Source organism: Camelus bactrianus, chromosome 5, assembly GCF_048773025.1.
Source record: "Camelus bactrianus isolate YW-2024 breed Bactrian camel chromosome 5, ASM4877302v1, whole genome shotgun sequence".
Taxonomy (NCBI): Eukaryota; Metazoa; Chordata; class Mammalia; order Artiodactyla; family Camelidae; genus Camelus; species Camelus bactrianus.
This window is the reverse complement of record NC_133543.1, coordinates 18218160-18237906: the sequence shown is the minus strand read 5'-3', so window position 1 is coordinate 18237906 and position 19747 is coordinate 18218160. Positions and strand designations below refer to the sequence as shown.

At 49.5% G+C, this 19747-nt stretch overlaps 1 protein-coding gene and 1 non-coding gene across 5 annotated transcripts in view; both read left to right on the top strand.

Moving 5' to 3' along the window:
• STEAP3 (STEAP3 metalloreductase) overlaps positions 1–19464 on the top strand; it is a 54210-nt gene extending 34746 nt beyond the window's left edge. For all 4 annotated transcript variants that reach the window (XM_010954619.3, XM_045516265.2, XM_045516275.2 and 1 more), the window contains 2 exons: positions 4284–4448; positions 16801–19464. In XM_010954619.3, the coding sequence (XP_010952921.3) occupies positions 4284–4448; positions 16801–17082 (447 nt within the window). In that variant the 3' untranslated portion in view covers positions 17083–19464. The remainder of the gene's footprint in view (positions 1–4283; positions 4449–16800) is intronic.
• On the top strand, positions 6730–6803 carry TRNAT-CGU (transfer RNA threonine (anticodon CGU)). Its single transcript has one exon. It is a non-coding gene; the product is annotated as a tRNA-Thr (tRNA).
• Positions 19465–19747: the final 283 nt, after the last annotated feature.

Below are 19747 nucleotides of genomic sequence, written 5' to 3'. Positions count from 1 at the left end.
TGAAATAAGACAGTCTTGTCCTTAGCTGGCGTGGGGTGGCGTGGGGTGGCGTGGAGGCCTAGAAGCTAGGGCCCTGGACTCCTGTCCTCCAGCATCACTGATTGGAACGAAGACCTTGACCTTGAGCATGTCACAGCCCCTCTTTAATCCTCAGGGCCCTGATGTAGATGCAGGTCTCTCCCACTGCTGAGGTTTTTGATGCTCTTGAGTGATATTTTCTTACTTCTAAAAGGAGCCAGCCTGCTCAGCAGGAGGCTCTGCATGACTCCTGGGGGGCTGGCACAGGGTTTGCTGCCAGGGGGGTGGCAGATCTGGGTGGCAGGTGTTTCAGGCAGTGGGTGGGAGAGAAGGTAATGCCCCCTGCCCACTAGGAAACAAGGCAAACCCCTGTCCCTGCCTTCCCCACCCACTCTCTGACTGCCATTTTCCAAATTCTCCGAGCCCCTTAGTGCTATGTTAACCCAGATTTTGCCTTGATGCAAATACCAGGGCACAGAGGGGCACATGCAAGGTAAATTTCCCCGAGTTCCAAAGCCCTTTGGGCTGCTGGCAACTGTCACTCCCATGGGTCGGGATCACTCTCAGAGACAGTGAAGGCCTCTCAGGCAAAGGGGCTGAAACTTGTTCTGCAGAGTTCTGGAGGGCAGAGCCGGGGCTGCTGTGGGTGTGTCAGGGCAGCGGATGGTTAGGGAGGGAGGGGTGAATGCAGAGCAGAGCAGCCCAGAAGTGGTGAGTTGCCTGATGGTCCACAGGTCAGCCACGCCATCGAGCTCAGAGACTGGGTATCTGAGACTGTTCTGTATTCGGCCCCTAACAGCGGGGCCTGACCTGTGACCTTCCCAGCCTGCCCTCAGGCTGCTCTTCCAGAGCCTCCAGGCAGGCGAGCACTCCCCACCCACTGGGGGATAGGGCCCCGTTAGCCTGGGCACAGAATACTCTCCAAGGTTTCCTTCCACCCCCTAAGTCCTCAGACTTGGAGGCACAGCTGTATCCCTGCTGGAGAAGACCTCTGAGACCATGTTTACTGACAGGATTATTACCGACAGTAACTAATATTTGTAGAGCGCTTTCCGGTTGACTTGCGTGGTGCCTTAGAAATGCATCTCAAGATCAAAATCAAAGATCAAGATCAAAGAAAACATTTAAGCTCCACACTGTTTTCTCCTCCCTCTCACCACAAATTGAGTCTCGGCTGTCTGCGAGAACCATCTAAATCTCACATACAACTGTGTCACTGGGGAAAAGCATTCAGAGACTTCCCACTGTCCTCGGGGTAACGACAGACCCTTCACGACGTGGCTGCACTCTGCCTCCAGCCTCATCTCCCCACCGCTCCCGTGACATGTGACACTCAATTCCCAGATTGTCCTCTGAACGGGTAGAGCTCGTTCCTCTCATCTTAGACACCCCACCCTGGGACACCTTGGCTTTCTGACAAACTCCTATTCCTCCTTCAAAACCCTACCTCTGGTAAGCCTCTCCAGCCTATCTCCCCCGTTCCCCATCCCTACCTCTGTAAGCTGGTGCACTTTGTCTACACTTCTATTATCTTTCTTATGCATCACTTTGTAATCACTCGTTTACATGTCTGTTACACGTCTGTCCTCTGCCCAGCCCAGGGTTCCATGCCTGGGTCTTGCACCCCTCAAAGTCCACGGTTCCTCACACAGATTCCCAGCACATGTTCATTGAGTGACTGACTGTGAAGCCAATACTAGGCATCTCTTCCAGGGAATACAGGGAGAGCTTGGGGCAAGAACTGGTCTAACCTCCCAGCTGCCGTTAAGAACAACAGCACGGGGCGGGGGTGTATAGGTCAGTGGTAGAGCGCATGCTTAGCGTGCACAAGGTCCTGGGTTCAATTCCCAGTACCTCCATTTAAAAAAGAAAGAAAGAAAATAACAATAGCACCAGCCATTTATTATACTGATCACCTGCTGTGTGTCAGTCACATACTTAACGCATTTCACACACATCATCCTTCTGGTCTCTGCCATAACACAGTGTGTGAGAATGCGGTGCTATTAGCCAAGGAAGGGACTGCTCAGAGTCTCATGACCGCCCCCCAGCGGCAGTGCCAGCACTGGAATCCAGGCTTTGGGACCCTGAAGCCATCCTCCCCACCCACCTAGGCTGCCCCTTCCACATCCTGCCTCCCCCTTCTCTGGGTTTGGCTAGTGGTCCTCACCCTCTTCCCACCCACCACCTGCCCTTGAGGCATGGAGAGGGGCTAGTGTGGCAGCTTCTGGGCCTCCTGCCCCTGGGCCCTTTCGGCCTCTAACCTGCGGGGAGAGGACACCCTACACGTGGATGCCAGCGGTCCCTCTCTTGTTGACAAACACTATCCTTGTTGTGCTCAAGGAGGCCAGCTTGATTAGCTCTGAACACGGGAGGATCACAAGGAGGGTAGAGAGCTGTTAAATCAACACCCGTTCACTGGTCATGGGGGAGCCCTGAGTACAGCCCTAAAGTTCAATCAGTTGGGTGAGACTCCCCCAGGCTGCCCCAGGATTCCAGATGCTCATGCAGGTTCTTCACCACCCACTGCTCCCTTGCCCACCTCACCCCACCCCTTCCCTTCCCACCATTGCTGCAGAGTGGAAACAACAGCGGAAAAAAACAGGACATTTTGCAAGCAAGTGTGGTACGTGTGTGTAATCATCTCAACCCTGACTTGTGACATTAAAATGCCTTGTCTTACCAAAATGCAGAAAGGAGTGACTAATGAAGTATATTGGAAGAACAAACAACTTGCAAGGAGGAGATGACTTACTGAGCAGCAGCTGTGAATGCTCGGAAGGTGTGAGCCTCTTCTGGGCTCAGCCACGCTCAGACCTCCCTGCCCTCCGCGGAGTAATCCCCGCCCCGCCCAACTGATGCTGACGGTCGCTTCGTCCGCAAGCAAAATCCTAGGATTTCAGACATGACCTCTTCCAGCTCTGTCGGTGGAGAAGGGGAGACCCAGAGTCTCACACAACTCGTGGTCAGGGTGAGAACCTGGGTCCCTGGACTCAAGGTCTTTCTGTGGCTGAAAGATACCAGCATGAGCCAGCCTGCCCTGAAATAGAACAGAGGCCATTGTTTTCCTCAAATTGCAGGAGAGTGCCCAAGGATGGCATCTTCTCGGTTTCTTTCAGCTTTCTCTCAGAAGCTTGCAAACCAGTTTTGCTCAGCTCACTAGGTTCATTTTGAATCTGCTATCTGGTAATGGCACTTGGGTGATTTTTTTTTTTCCTGCTGAAATAGTGTCTCAAAAAACCTGTATGAGTCATTCTGTTTGGCAAAGCAGAGTGGTCACATTTCCTAATGGAAATGCCGTGCCTTGTTCTGCTGGTAGAATTGAAGTGCCAGTGTTTCCTGGTGTTTCTCAGAGAACACCTTGACTTCTAGGAACCCTGTTACCTGGTCTAGCTGGGCAATGATGGTTCCAGTAGAAGGACCTCGATAAAAGCTCTTCCTCGTGCGTGCACTATACGAGCAAGTGTCGGCCAGGCTGGGAGGGGGCTCAGATCAAGGGCAATCGGAGTGGGGAGGGAGGGAGTGGAAGTCTCTGGGTTCACAGGGGCTCCCCGATGGGTGTGTCCCTGGAGCTTCGTGGGAAATCCCAGAGCTCTGTTAAGAGCAGGTATCCTTGCTCTCTGCAGCACGGCACACAGTAGGTGCTTCATAAGAGCTCACAGGTCTGCTCGGTAGACGGATGTCAGTCTCTGTTGCCTGGCAGTGGTTGAGCTGAAGCTCTATTCCTCAGACAGAAATGGCGAACTGGGTGGAATGATGGGTGCTGGGGCCTTTGAGTTAGGAGATGTTGAAGGGTTTGGTGTCTGTGTATGTCTGGAAGAGGAGCCAGGGACAAGGGCAGCTTGGGGGACCAAGGGTCCAGGATGAGACCAGCTGGGAGGGGAGGTCGGCAGCGGAGGCAGGAACCAGTCTGGCTGGAGGGATTCTGAGCTAGAAGACTCTTCCTTCCTCCTGGGGATTTTGGGACCAGAAAACCATGTGAGATGGTCATGTCTGGAGGTTCTTTATGTCTCATTGAATTCTCTGGCTCCTTACTCTTGGCTTCGGTGACCCTTCTGGTTGGCTGGCTCCGGGCAGCTTTGTGAAAGGTGTTGGGAGGGAGCCTATATCTTTGAAAAGCACCCAGAACAGAGCCAAGCACACATTACAGGAGGGGAAATGTTGGTTGTGACCGTGTTTCTCCCATCCTCACACCTGCACTCACCCACATCCCAGGGCACCGACTTATGCCATGGCATTCACGGTTCTCCTTCTCTCCACGTCAGGTCTTGGCCAATAAAAGTCACCTCTGGAAAGAGGAGGAAGTCTGGCGGATGGAGATCTACCTGTCCCTGGGAGTGCTGGCCCTCGGCACGCTGTCCCTGCTGGCTGTCACCTCACTACCTTCTATTGCAAACTCACTCAACTGGCGAGAGTTCAGCTTTGTTCAGGTAAAGCCATTCTGCCGCTTCTGGGGAGCCTCGGGGTGTGGTCCTGGCCCCTTGTGTGCAAGCACCTTCCCCTCCGCCCCCTGCATGGGCTTTCATAACCTGTGCGGCGGGACCACTCAGTCAGACGCCCGGACCTCCCCAAGACTTGAGTGCATGGCCGTATCTGCTGGGACAGGCTCGTCCTCATGACATCTGGGGAAGCTGGATCCAGGCATGTGAAAAACATAGACAGCAGAACGCTGAACCCTGGCCTCAACATTCTCAGTGTCTACACTTCTTGGGCCTCCCAAACCAAATCCATGACATGCACTCCCTGGACACAACACTGGTCTGTCTGGGAGTCGGTGAGCCTGGGAGCGAGCCTAGCCAGCCACCCAGCATCCTCATCTCAACCCTGTTGTTCCCTTTAACCCCTCGATTTATGCAGGACAGACAGGAGGTGAGCGTCAGGAGCTCAGTTTCACAGCATTTCCCAAAGGCCACCATTCCTATGAAAAAGGACATGTGTCATCAAATAAATTTGGAGAAAGATCTGCTTCCCCCTGAGAGAGTCACAATGCACTTTGACACGTCAAATAATGTCTACAACAAGCAAACCTTGTTAAGCAGATTTATTTGTGTGTTAGTGCCCTCCCTCCCTCCCCCCACACCCCCCCAGGTCGTAGCTGTCCACATGCCACGGAACCCACTTGGGGAAACGCTACTCATGGCAAAGCTTTATGCATTTATTCAGTCTGTTTACTGAGCGTGTACTGCACGCCCAGCATTGTGCTAGGACTGAGGTGCAACGGAACAAGACAGGCATAGCCACGTTTTAATTAGAAGGACAACTGGGACAGGGACATTTTTGACATTTCTTTGGCATCTCCTGCTGTTCTCCATACAGAGCATGCGGTCAGCCCCCAAGTGTTGGCAGATTAACGCATCCCCTCCAACGATGGGCGCTGACTAATACTGGATCCTGCCGTCAATACTGTATCAGGGCAGAGAACAGCCATCACATCCACCCCCACTGTCAACAAAAATCTGTCATCTACCTTCCCGGTGCAGTGAGCACGCAGGACAGGATTCAAAGGGGGACATCCATGGAGCGATGCTCTTACATAATCCAAATTGGGGCCAAATCCTGATTGGGGCCACGTGCATACCCTGGAACAAAACAGAATTGTGGTGGGTTTTGGTTTGTGGGTTTTTTTTTTTTTTTGAAGTCTGTTACTGAATCTTCCTGGCTTGGCTCATCTCGAAAGGTCTCTGGAGGAGTGCTCAGACCTGACACGTGCCAGCAAGAGAGGGGGAAGAAAGAATTTGATGTATCTGCCACTAATCCTCAGGGTCGCACACCCAAATCTGGGATTTTCCTGTTCCTCCTGGAGTATCCTGGGGTGCACGGTTTAGCCACAATTAAAACAGACTGCATGTTTGCTCCCTTCTCCAGAAAGTTGTTCCCTTAAGCAGCCGTAGATTACGAGCCCTGGCTCCAGCTGCCGGAGAAAGCCAGGGGATTTGATTTTGTTAGCAAAAGCTGACTGGGACCTCAGCAGCCTCTCTCTTTTACATACAGAAGAGTTGAAATACAAATAGGAAAGTCCTTCTGCCACTGCGAGAGGAAGGAGGAGGTGGAAGACTGAGAGATAGGGAGAGAGGCAGGGTTTTACTCATGGAAATCAAATACCTGCATTCTGTCCACAAAAACAAATGCTTTCTCTCCCGAGAGTGCTGCTGCTGCAGAGGAGAACTGTCAGAGCCCCGGAGCCCGGTTCCAGCTCTGCCTCCCCACACCCCAGCTCTGCAACCGTGGGCAGAACACGTGTGCCTCCCCGCACGCCCCGAGCCTCCCTTTACACTCCTGTAAAATGGAGCGGATGCCCTATAGAGGTGTGGTGAGCCACTGTACGAGATTACACGTCAAAGAAAAATACAAAGCAATTTGCTGTTGTTCTTAGGGCATGTGGCCACCTTTCCCTGACCCCTGACTAAGCTACCAACCACCCGTCTCTGAGCTGGGTAGGAGGCAGCAAGAGAGAGGCCACAGGCTCTACCCCAGAGCCTCAGAATGATCCTGGGCAGTGTTTGCAAACTGCAATTGGCATTCGTTAGTGGGCCATGAAATCAGTTTCATGGGTCACAGAGAGCTTTTTAAAAATGAAATGGAGTAGAATATCCCCCTGAATGTCAGAGGGCTTTACAGACATTTTTCAGTTGTGTTGACTCAGTGGCCGTCTGTGCATATGTGGGTCTACCTGGCTGGCTACTGGGCAGTCACGAAAACTGTGATTCTTGGGGAGGGTGTAGCTCAGGTGGTAGAGCACATGCTTCGTATGCACGAGGTCCTGGGTTCAATCCCCCGTACCTCCATCAAAATAAATAAACAAACCAACCAACCTAATTACCTCCTCCCTGCAAAACAAAACAAAACAAAACAAAACTGTGATTCTTACCAGGATCCACCATCGGAAAGTCTGCAGCCACAGAGCAATCTTGCAGAAATGCAGATACCCAGGCTCTCCTCTGACTTATGGACTCAGATGCTAGGGGGTAGCCCTGGAGTCTGTTTCTGTAAATAACTTGGGTGACGGGTGCACGTGCTGTGGTGTGTGACAAACTCTGGGGTAGGGGACGCAGTCTGTGGGGCCAGCAGACCTGAGTTTCAGTCCCAAGACCACCACTCACGATAGTCCGTTTGCCACTCAGAGCCTCTGTGCCCTGACTTGTGTCCGTGTCCACCTCCTGTGGTCATCGGGAGGATGTGCATCAAGGACACATCATATAGGACAGGATACACGCACCCAACAGTGACTATACGCTTTTTGAGCTGAGCTGCAACCTTCTCCCGTAAGGTGAGCGCTGCCTTTTGGTGAGAAGCTACCCGGACCCATTTCCCTCCCTTCTAGGGCTTAGAAACTGGCCATGGAGACACCGGGGCTCTCAGTGGGCCTGGCCTGACCTCTGGGTCTCTAATGATTTATTTTTGTTTTTGGTAAGGGGAGGTAATTAGGTTTCTTTATGTATTTTTTAATTAATTTTTTAATTTAATTTTATTTTTTAGTGGAGGTATAGGGGATTGAACCCAGGACCTTGTGCATGCTAAGGACGTGCTCTAGCACTGCGCTGTACCCTTCCTCTGCAATGATTTTATCGAGCTAAAAGCCATCAAAACAGCGTGTTGATTCCGCAGAGGTGACTTGTGCTCATGTTTATCCGTTCGTTCCTGAGGCTGTTTTCCAAGTTGTGAATGTTGGCCTTTGGTTGTCTGGGTGTTTTTGTTACTGTTGTTTTGGTTTGTTCTGGGCTGTGCTAACTGCCCGTAATTCAGCCAATTAAACATTGTTAGACTGCAAAATACCCAGGTCTGTGCAGCTCACCTAGGCAGACAAAGGCGAGTTCGGCTCTGAGCTCCTCAGTTCTGTCCCGTAGTTAGAGGCGCTTCCTGTGACCCTGCCGCCTCCAGGCACCTTCTCGAAATAACGACAGGGCCCCGCTCTGACCCCAGCTTTGTGAGCAGTTGTCCCCAGCCCCTTCGCGCCACAGTAATTGAGCACGAGCAGAAGCCACCAGCAACCTGGCTGTTTCTCCTTTGCTAACAAGCTTGCATGTAATAAAAATGGCCTTAGTTTGTTGCGGGGGTTATTCATCACCCCGTGACAATGCCTCCCTTTCTTTTGGCTTCCCTTGGCTGTGCTGGGATTTTTAAATTGTTCCCAAGGAGAGAGAGTTTTAGGAAAACAAACTTACTGGAATCATCGAGGCTTCCCATTGGGATTGGAAAGTCAAAAGGCCCTTTGTTACTGGCCGGTCTTTGGCTGTCAGCCCCCTCTGTGAACCATTAGCCTCAGGCTGGAGCTTCCTGCCATCCGTCACCATGGGAGTCTGGATGGCAAAGGGATGAGGATGTATGAACGGGAGCAGCATCTTCATACTCTCCCAGTACCTGTCCCGCATGCCCAGCACAAAACCCATCACTCTCCAAATTAGGGGCTGGGGACAGTGGCCCACATGGATCAAACCCTAGAGCTCCAGGGCATGTCACTGAGTGGTGTGCTAAGGCCTCACTGGGGCCACCAGACTCGGCTCCGGGGCCTGGTGGGTTCTCACAGCTGCAGCATCTGGAAAAGCTTCACGATGCCCAGTGTGGGCCCCTCCAGGCTGTCCGTGGGTCTTTGTGGAAGAAACAGAAAGGACCAGGTCCACCCCAATCAGATAGGCTGGGCAGGGGGCCCAGGGAGGCTTCTCAACCTGAAGCTGGAAGGGCTTGGGGGATGAGAGTCTCACATTAGTGGTACCTAGTCCTGCCTGCACGACAGCTTCATCACTGAGCTTATAAAACTACCAATGCCTAAGCCCCACCCCAAGCCAATTTCATTTGCATTTCTGGGACTCAGGCTTGGCCATTAAGATTTTCCCCAAGCTCCCCAGGTGACTTTACCATGTAGTCAGACTTGAAAACCAGTCTCCGACTGCTAGACTCTCAGAGATAAAAGGCACATCCTAGCCGTCTCTGCAAAGCCCAATAAATCCACCCGAGGAAGGGGAGCAACGGTCTGGGGCTTGGTGGGGGACCACCGTCAGGGTGGTTGTCAGACCAGTTCACAATTTAGTCCTAGTAGGCAGGGAATAGCTCAGTGGTAGAGCGCATGCTTAGCATGCACGAGGTCCTGGGTTCAATCCCCAGCACCTCCATTAAAATAAATAAGTAAACATGATTACCTCCCCCCAAAACAAAATAAATAAATGAAATACTTTTTAGAAAAGATTTATTCCTGATGATCAGTGTTGGGGACCTTTCCTCCTCCTTTTTATTTTTTTATTGTGGTAAAATAGCATAACACAAAATGTATCACCTTAACCACTTTTAAGTGTTCAGTTCAGCAGTAGTAAGTACATTCACAGTGCAGTGCAACCATCACCACCATCCATGCACAGAACTTCTATCATCTTGCAAAACTGAAACTCTGTCCCCGTTAAACAGTCACTTCCCACACACCTCTTCCCCACCAGCCTCTGACCATTACCATTCTCCTTTCTGGCTCTGTGATTTTTATTACCCCATACAGGCACCGTAAGTGGAATTATTTGTAACTGGCCTAGTTCACTTAGCATGATGTCCTCAAGGGTCATCCATGGTGTAGCACATGACGGAATTGTCTTGTTCAAAGCTTATGCAGAAATACTGCCTTTTGCTCATCCATTCATCTGTCGGTGGACACTTGGGTTGCTCCCACATTTTAGCTTTTGTGAATAATGCTGCTGTGAACATGGGTGTATAAATAACTCTTCAAGCTACTACTTTCTGTTATTTGGGGAATATACCGGAAGTGGGATTGCTGGTACACGTGGTAATTGTATTTTTAATTCACTGAGGAACCTCTATACCATTTTCCATAGTAGCTGCACCCTCTTATATTCCCACTAGACGTGGACATGGGTTCCAGTTTCTCCACATCATCACCAACACTTGTTTTCTGGTTTCTTCCGTTTTTTTAGTGGTAGCCGTCCTAATGGGTATGAAGCGGTATCTCTCTGTGGTTTTGATTTGCTTTTCCCTAATGATTAGTGATGTTGAGCATCGCTCTGTGAGCATGTCAGCCTGATACCCTCTTTAGAGAACTTTCTCTCTAAGCCTTTTGCCTCTTTTTGAATTGGGTTGTCTGTTTTTGTTGTTGTTGAGTTTAGGAGTTCTCTAGGTATTCTGGGTATTAATCCCAAATATTTTCTCAATGCTGGGGACTTATTTATCCCCAGTCTTCCAAATCAACAGATCAGAACTTAGAAAGGGTCAGTGTTCGGAAGTTGCTGAGAGATTTGGAATTCTTGATAGACATGTCTGGAAGTGACAAGGACTAGGTTACATGTGACTCACAGTCAAGGAGGCTTCCCTTGGGGGGCTGACCATTTTCATATGACATAGGAGGGAACTGTGGGCCGGAGCATAGAGTCAACCCAGCAGGCTGTGCTGAGCCCGGAAGTTGTTAAGGATGTGATAAAAAAGACCCTTGAAGTGGTCACAAAGCCAAAAAAGAACCAGAGGTGGCCAGGAGGGCTAGAGACTGGGAATCTTTGGGCAGCTAATATTTTATTTAGGGTCAAAAATGTGCTTGCGAACCTGTCTATGAACTTACAGTGCATAGCAATTAGAAAATGTTTATTTTATTTTTCACTAAAAACACTGCAAGCAATTCTTCTGAACCGTGTTGCCTCCACTTGCTGAGGTTCACCTGGTGTTCATACTGGAGGGGATGGAAGGAGAGCGTCCCCAAGGCTCCGGAGGAGCGGGAATAGGGCAGGGAACAGATTCAGAGCCGTGTCTGAGGGGAGGGCAGACAAGACAGCATCTCTCAGCCGAGCCCCTGGATCGATGCTGACCAGCCGGGCTGGAGGGAAATCCAGGAGGCCCAATTACAGCTTCTCTGTGGAAAGCTCAAAGCCAGCCTGTAGAGAGCACGCTGAGGTATCACCATGCTGCCACACTTCACTTAAACCCTTGCAGTGTCTCCTTGGAGAACATGCATGTGTGTTCGTTGCGTGATGGGTCATTGCGTGACGGGTCACTGCTGTCTTCATTCCTGTGTAATGAACACGGGTCTCTGAAGATCATTAATTCTGAGAAAAGTCAGCCAGAAAGAGAAAGAAAAATACTGCATGATGTCACTTATATGTGGAATCTAAAAAAAACAGACAAATGAACTTATTTACAAAACAGAAACAGACTCACAGATACAGAAAACAAACTTACGGTTACCAAGGGGGAAAAAGGGTGGGAAAGGAGGAATGGAGTTGGAGATTTGCAGATACTAACTACTACATATAAAATAGATAAACAGCAAGTTTCTTCTGTAGAGCACAGGGAACTATATTCAATATTTGGTAGTAACCTATAATGAAAAAGCATATGAAAATGAATATGTGTATGTATTTGAACGACCGACACATTATGCTGTACACCAGAAGCTGATGCAACGTTGTAAACTGACTATGCTTCAATTAAAATAAATAAACTAATTAATTAATTTTAAAAAACAGACACAGGTGTCTCCTGCCCCTAATCTCTCAGTGGCTCCTGGGTGCTTACAGAATTCAATCCCCCATGGCCCTCCTCCCCATCTCCATCCCCAAAGTTCTAACCCTGGGTACCCCACTCTCCATCATTGCTTGCCTGGTCTGAGGGCTGCAGCATACTGCACATATACAGAGCTTTTCCTGCAGTTCTGACTTTGGCTTTTGAAATCACTTCCTTCTCCCTGAGGCTAATTAAATGACTTGCTGAGGGTCCCAGTGTCAGTCGAGACCAACACCAACAGGTGAATCTGGAAGGCCTCGTTCGTAGTCCACAAGAAACCTTCTACGCAAAAGATTTGCAGAGGCTAGAGTTATAGATCAGCACATCCTGGCTATCTTCACGTCACGGTTCCCACAGAGAATCATGTCGGCGTAGCCCTTGGGGTGATGAGGAGCTGCTTGTGGCTGCAGGTGACCCCCCCAGAGCCCACACGTGTTCAAGAGGTTGGATGCTCTGCTGTAAGATGGCCTGGGCTGTTTCCATTCGGATTCAGGATGGCCTTGATCTCCTCAGTGTCACCCATCTCCTTCCACTCAGGAGAGGAGTCCTGGTGGAGTTTGGACCTGGGGTGTTCATAGCTCAGAGCACAGGCAGGAGGTGAGGGACCAGCGCCCACAGAGCATCTAGGTGGTGTCGTGGGCTCTGTGTACACTGTCAGGACACCCAGCCTGCAGGCTCCTGGGAGCCACCTTCACTACTGGTGCCAATCCACGTGCCAAGTAAATTTTTTCCTTTTGTTTATCTTTTTTTTTAATTGTCGTATAGTTGATGTACAACTATACTTATGTAAGTTACAGGTATACAATATAATGAGTCACAATTTTTAGTTCTTCTCTATTTATAGTTACTACAGATTGTTGGCTCTATTCCCTGTTATGCAATATATTTTTGTAGCTTATTTTATACATAATACTTTGTACCTCTTAATCCCCTACCCCAAACTGCCCCTTTCCCTCTTCTGTCTCCTCACTGGTAACCAGTAATTTGTTCTCTGTATCTGTCTCTTTCTTTTTTTATTCTATTTACTAGTTTGTTGTATTTTTTAGATTCCACATATGAGCGACATCATAGAGTATTTGTCTTTCTCTGTCTGAATTATTTCACTTAACATAATATCTTCTAAGTCCATCCATGTTGTTGCAGATGGCAAAATTTTATTCTTTTTATGGCTGAGTAGTATTCCATTGTGTGTGTGTGTGTGTGTGTGTGTGTGTGTGTATACTACATCTTCTTAATTCTTTATCCATTCATCTGTTGATGGACACGTAGGTTGCTTTCATATCTTGGCAATTGTAAATAATGCTGCATGAACATTAGGGTGCATGTATCTTTTTGAATTAGTGCTTTTGTTTCTTTCAGATATATATCCAGGAGTTGAATCGCTGGATTGTAGTTCTATTTTTATTTTTTGAGAAACCTCCATACTGTTTTCCACAGTGGCTGCACAAATTTACTTCCCCACCAATAGTGCACAATGGTTCCCTTTTCTCAACATCGCCACCAAGATTTGTTATTTCTGTTCGTTTTGATGATAGCCATTCTGACAGGTGTAAGGTGAGATCTCTTTGTTTTGATTTGCATTTCCCTGTTGATTAGCGATGTTGAGCATCTTTTCATGTGCTTTTTTGGCCATCTGCATGTCCTCTTTGGAAATAAAAATGTCTATTCAGGTCTGCCCCCTTTTTAAGTGGGTTTTTCTTTGATGTTGAGTTGTATGAGCTGCTTATATATTTTGGATATTAACCCCACATTGGTCATATCATTTGGGAATAATTTTCCCCCATTCCATAGATTGTCTTTTCATTTTGTCAGTGGTTTCCTTTGCTGTGTGAAAGCTCTCAAATTTAATTTGGTCCCACTTGTTTATTTTTGCTTTTATTGCTTTTGCTTTAGGAGACAGATCCAAAAATATATTGCTACATCTGATATCAAAGAGTGTTCTGCCTAAGGTTTTCTCTAGGAGTTTTATGGTTTCTGGTCTTACATTTAAGTCTTTAATCCATTTTGAGTTTATTTTTGTATATGGTGTTAGAGAATATTCTAATTTCAGTCTTTTACAGGGAGCTGTCCAGTTCTCCCAGGACCACTTATTGAAGAGACTGTCTTTTCTCCATTGTATATTCTTGCCTCCTTTGTCATAGATTAATTGACCATAAGTGAGTGGGTTTATTTCTGGGCTCTCTATTCTGTTCCATTGATCAATTTGTCTGTTTTTTATGCCAGTAACATACTGTTTTGATTATTGTAGCTTTGTAGTATTGTCTGAGTCCAGGAAGCATGATTCCTCCAGCTCTGTTCTTCTTTCTCAAGATTGTTTTGGCTATTCAGGGTATTCTGTGTTTCCATACATATTTTAAAATTATTTGTTCTAGTTCTGTGAAAAATGCCGTTGGGATTTTGGTAGGGATTGCACTGAATCTGTAGATTGCCTTGGGCATATACATGATTGTGTTAAGTTGTTGATCTTCTAATTTCAGTGCATTTTTAAAACCCTGCATTTGTACTCTCCTTCCCTCGTGATGATTGTTTTTGATACCATAGTTTATATCTAATTGTTTTTTTATATCCCTTGTCAGCTTATTGTGGATATAGATGATTTTACCACTTTTGTCTTTTAACCATCCTACTAGTTTTATGCCTGGATGATTTCCTACCTTTATTGTATGTTTGCCTTTACTGATGTGTTTTTTCATTTGGTAATTTTCTTTTTCTTTTTCACCTAGAGAAGTTCCTTTAAATTTTGTTGTAAAGCTGGTTTTGTGGTGCTGAACTCTTAGCTCTTCCTTGTCTGTAAAGCTTTTGATCTCTCCATTAAATCTGAGTGAAGGGTAGGGAGCATATAGCTCAAGTGGTAGAATGCATGCTTAGCATGCACGAGGTCTTGGGTTCAATCCCCAGTACCTCCTCCAAATATAAAATAAATAAATAAGCCTAATTACCTCCCCCTCACAAAACAGAGAAAAAAAACTTCCAGCTTCTTGCTCTGTGCATCCATTCTCCTCCTGAGTTCTTTGATCATCTTTTACAATCATGACCCTGAACTTTTTCTCAGGTAGATTGCGTGTCTCTACTTCACTTAGTTCTTCTGGGGTTTTATCTTGTTCCTTCGTCTGGAACATGTTGCCCTCATGTTGTCTATGTTGCTGTTTGTATTTTGATATATCTGTAGCTTAGTTACATTTCCTGGCCTTGGAGAAGTGGCCTTCTGTAGGAGACATCCTCTGTGTTCCAGGAGCAGACTCCCCTCTTGTCAACTAAGCTATATGCTCTAGGGAATCCTCCTGTGACAGTTGTGTGGTCCCTTCGTTGTTGCAGGACGACTACATGGGCAGTCTGGTAGGCTTGGATGTGTTGGCCCCTAGTCTGGTTAGTTGCCAGGCCTTGCCTTGTGCAGAGGCTGCCAGCTGCTGGTTGGCGGGGCCTGGTCACGAGGTGGTTGACTGCAGAACCCCAGGGGGCCCCAGGGCTAGTGCTGGCTCACTAATGCGTGGGGTCAGGGTCCAGAAGACTCCAGGGCTGTTGCCCACCCACTGGTGGGTGAAGCTAAGTCCTGAGGCTACTGCTAGATACTAGCCGGCAGAGCCGGGTCCTGGAATCTGGCCGCAGGGCCTGGGATTCCCAGAGCTGGTGTCAGATCACTTGGCAGGGTAGGGACGAAAAACGGTTCCTGACACAATTGTGTACGGGGTCTGAGGGGTCCCAAAGCGTGTGTTGGCCTGCTAGTGGGCCAGTCAGGGCCCCGCTGGTCCCACGGTAGGATCTGACCTTCTGTGGGATCATAATTTTCTCGCATCTGATGTCGGCCTCCTGGTAGCTAAGGCTGATCCGGAGGTTACAGCAGGCTTCCTGGAAGGCAGAGCTCATGCCTGCCCACTGGTGGGTGGAGCTGGGTCCTGGCCCTCTGGTGGACGGGGCCATGTCTAGAGGCGTGTTGAGAGGTCACTGTGGGCTCAGGAAGTATTTATCCAGCCCATCTGCTGATGGGTGGGTCTGTGTCCCAGCCCAGTTAGTTACATGGCCTGAGGTGTCTCAGCACCGGCACCTACAGGCTCTTGGGTGGGTCCAGGTCTTGGTTCTAATGAGCCAGAGGGAGGATCCCACAGTGGCACCTGCCTGCACTGGTGTCCACGTGGTAGACAAAACTCACAAGCATGGCTGCCACCAGTGTCTGTGCCCAGGGTGAGCCACACTGCCCACCCCCACCCCTTCTCCTGGAGACTCGTCAAGAGACTCGCCAAGACCAGCAGGTAGTTCCAGCCCAGGCTGCTATCAAATTACTGCTTTTTCCCTGGGTCCAGAGCAGGTGAGAGTTTGTGTGTGCCCTTTAAAGAGAAGTTTCTATTTCCCCCAGTCCGATGAGACTCCCAAAATTAAACCCTGCTGGCCTTCAAAGCTAAGTGGTCTGGGAGCTCATCTTCCCAGTGCAGGAACCCAGGCGGGGGAGCCTGATGTCAGTCTCAGAACCCACTGTTGTGGGAGAACCTCTGCAGTGTAATTATTCTCCAGGTTGTGGGTCACCCACCCGGGGGTATAGGACTGATTACATTGCAAGCCTACCTCACCTACCTGTCTTGTTGTGGTTCCTTCTGTATGTCTTTAGTTATGGAAGAACTTTTCTGGTAAGTTCTAATCTTCCACATATATATATATATGTATATATGTGTATGTATGTATATGTGTGTATATATATATCAATGGTAATTCTGCAAATAGTTGTGATTTTGCTGTGCTCACAAGAGGTGAACTCAGGGTCTTTCTACTCCGCTATCTTGGTCAATTTCCCTTTGTGTTTATCTTTAAATCAACTTAACTTCCAATTCACTTTTTATCTGGCCTTATCTTAGGCCAAATATTATCTGTGAAATTATTATTTTGCTATGTTAGCAGACATTTAGTACTCTAATATACATTAAAATATGCACAAAACTAGGAACTTGTTTTTAAATGTCTTGCAATTTAATTCAATCTTAAGTCCTCTGGCAGCCACCAGAGGCATGAATAATACAGTTTGGGGAAAGCATTGTTATTTTATCAAATCCTCATGAACCAATCAATCCTTCGACACTTCAGAGTATGAACATTATTCCTGATTTTCCGTTCGAGAGACTGAGGCTCAGAGAATTTAAGTAGTAATAAGATCATGCGGAGAACACATGACAGGGCTGGGCTTTGAACCGGGGACCCTACTAAAGCCGCCCTCCTTCTGGCCCCTCCGCCAGGCAAGCCCACGAGCTATTGGTGGGGTCACAGTGTCCGTCCTCACCTTGGCCTCATTCCCGCTTTCCTTTTCCCCCACAGTCCACTCTGGGCTTTGTGGGCCTGGTGCTAAGCACCCTGCACACGCTCACCTACGGCTGGACCCGCGCCTTCGAGGAGAGCCGCTACAAGTTCTACCTGCCCCCGACCTTCACACTCACGCTGCTGGTGCCCTGTGTCGTCATCCTGGCCAAAGGCCTGTTCCTCCTGCCCTGCTTCAGCCGCAGACTCACCAAGATCCGGAAAGGCTGGGAGAAGGATGGCGCCATCAATTTCACGCGGCCCGTGGACCACGCCCTGGCCCAGAAGACGAGCCACGTGTGAGGTGCCTGCACCCGGCTCCGGAAACCAGACAGAGGCAGGAGGGTGCCCAGGGCCTGTCAGGACACCTCATCGTGATCACGCAGGACAGCGGGATTACACACCGATTGGTGGTTTCAGGTCTGACTTCCTGGGACGTATGCGGTAATCTTTAGAATGAGGCACTCGTGTGTGTGATGTATATGTCCATATCGATTTCATATATGTAACAGGATTTGCAATTATACTTCCTTAGCTAAACAGCTGAGTCCCTGAGACTTCAACTTGCAGATTGAAAAGCAAGTGCCAGATGTTAGGAGAACGGCAGCTCCCACTGTTGTGACCTTGGCAGAGAGGCACAGGCTTGTTTGCACAGAAAAGGCAGCGAGAGGCTTGTACTTCGGTGGATTTGATCCATTTGTGCCCCCGCCTCCACCCTCTTTTTGCTGCTTTCCCAAGGCTTTTGCAGAGCTGGGGCTCTGAGGTGACAGGGCAGGCAGGAGCTCTGCCCGCAGCCCAATTTGGAGGCACAGTCCCCAGTGAGCAGGGGCTGTAGCCGGAGGCCGGCAGGGATTGAGGGCAGTGGGGGTGAGCCTGTGTCTGTGCCCGGGGAGCCCCATGAAGGTCCACCCTTTGCCAGGGGAGGGGTTGGAGCTGAGGCTGCCCCCACTAATCCTCCCTGTGCTGGGGAGATTTTTTTTTTCCTGAAAGAAGTCACCATGGCAGCTGCGAACTGATCATCCTGTGGGAGTGTGAAGTCACCTCCTTGCCAAAGCCACTAATGAACCCTGTCTTGAGAACAAGTGTAATTTCTTTCCCTCCTTTAAGTTGGTGATGACCGTTCTTTAAACCACTGTGCCTTCTCACCTTTTAAATCATTAGTTTGAATGTCTCCCAGGAAGGCCGGGAGCAGACCCTTTAAAAGTCGGTTCAAGGGGGAGGGGAAAGCAAGGCAGAGAGCCCTCAGCATGACAGCCCGTCTCTCTCTGGACCTGCCCGGGGGGCTGGGGGGCCGATTATCCTCATGGTACTGGTCCTGCAGGACACTAGGGACCTCTTTTGATGTCTTCTGCTGCCACCAGGCAGAGAACCTGCCTTCTGAGCACCCTGAAAATCACACTGGCTCCAAGTTTCTACTAATGAATCGTTGTTTCAGAATAGCTGGGAGGGTCTTTTCCGCCAAAGCTGCAAACTGGAAACACTGCTGCTCCAAAGGACTAAGAGGCCACAGGACTTGTGTCCTTGAATCACAGGCCACCCCTCACTGATTCGTACTGAAACTGTTTTTATTTCCCCTGTGGAGAGACGGTGATTCTCAGCTGAGCCTCTAAACCCCTGGCAGAACCAGGATGATGTGTTTGAACACATAGCGGGGTGCAATCTTGACAAAAGACATCAGTGAGACGCACCCCGAGGGGCAGTGTTGGTCACGCTTATATTCGTAGGTTGCCTGGGCCAGAGGGCATCTTAGGGTGGAATAAAGAGTCAGCCAGCAAAAGCTGAGCCAATAGTGCTGCGGAAGAGGCTGCCCCTGCCTCCCCACGGAGGCTGCATGAGCTCATGTCTGAGGAGCGCATTAGGGTCCTTTAGCAAAAAGGAAAAAAAAAAAGCCAAGAGTAAGCACATCTCATTAGGCCCGAGATGGATGTAGGGAAGGCATTACAGGCGAGGCTGCCGGCTTCCTGCAGATGTTTTCCATCTGCGGCTCCAAGACTGAGTGGCACGAGCTTCTCTCCCAGGTGGGCCCTGGTGGAGCAGCAGCCGTGGCCCCCAGAGAGGCTCGCTGGAGAGGAGGCAGCAGCAACAGAGATGGCAGCATTTGCTTGACAAAACGAGGGCCCATCCCTTCCCTGCTGATAGGAAGCAGGGAGAACGTGGGCAGCGGGGACCCACCAAGGATCGTCAACCCGGGTCGGTACCAGCTGCCTTTCTTCTCTGGCCCTCCCCACGCCTGGGAAGCTCCCTTATGCCAAAGATGCTGACCCCGAGCAAAGTCCAGTGTGCTCCCTGCCCTTCTCCACCCACCTCCTGCTGCAGGTGCCCCTCAGGAGGGAACAGGTACCAGCAGAGGACTTGGCCACCGACTGACTGGACCATCAGCTCCTGAAAGGCAGGGAGGGCCATGTGTTTGGCCTTGACCTGGTGTCTGCAGCTGCTTTTCCCTACCTCATCCGGCAGCCGGCAACAGCACCCCCATGAGAGCAAGTCACTCCCTTACAGCCTGGGGAATCCCATGTGCCTCTGGGTACAAAAGTGCCTGAACCAAAGTGCTCTGGAAACCCTAAATGCCGTGGATGGAGGTTGAATGTTTAAAATCTATGCCATTAAAACAGTCTGTGCATTTTGTTTTTACCTTGTAGAGCTTGACTAAGCAGCAGCGAAAATAAACAGATAACCTTCCGCGAATTTCAGGCTTTTAGTTCTGTCACATTGATCGCCTGCGCGTTCGTTCACACGATCGTTGGCCCGGGCAGCCTTCCGACTGGAGTCTGCTCTGAGTCAGGCCACGTGCAAGGCGAGCGCAGGACGATCTGGGCTGGGGCTCACCTGAGGAAGGGACCTACAGATCCTCAGCAACAGCCCAGTACAGACATGGACGGGGCCCGGGTGACAAAGGGCAAGGGTATGGGAAAGGAGGACCCAAAGCCAGTGGCGGGAGGGAAGGCTTCCTGGAGGGAGCGGTGTCTGC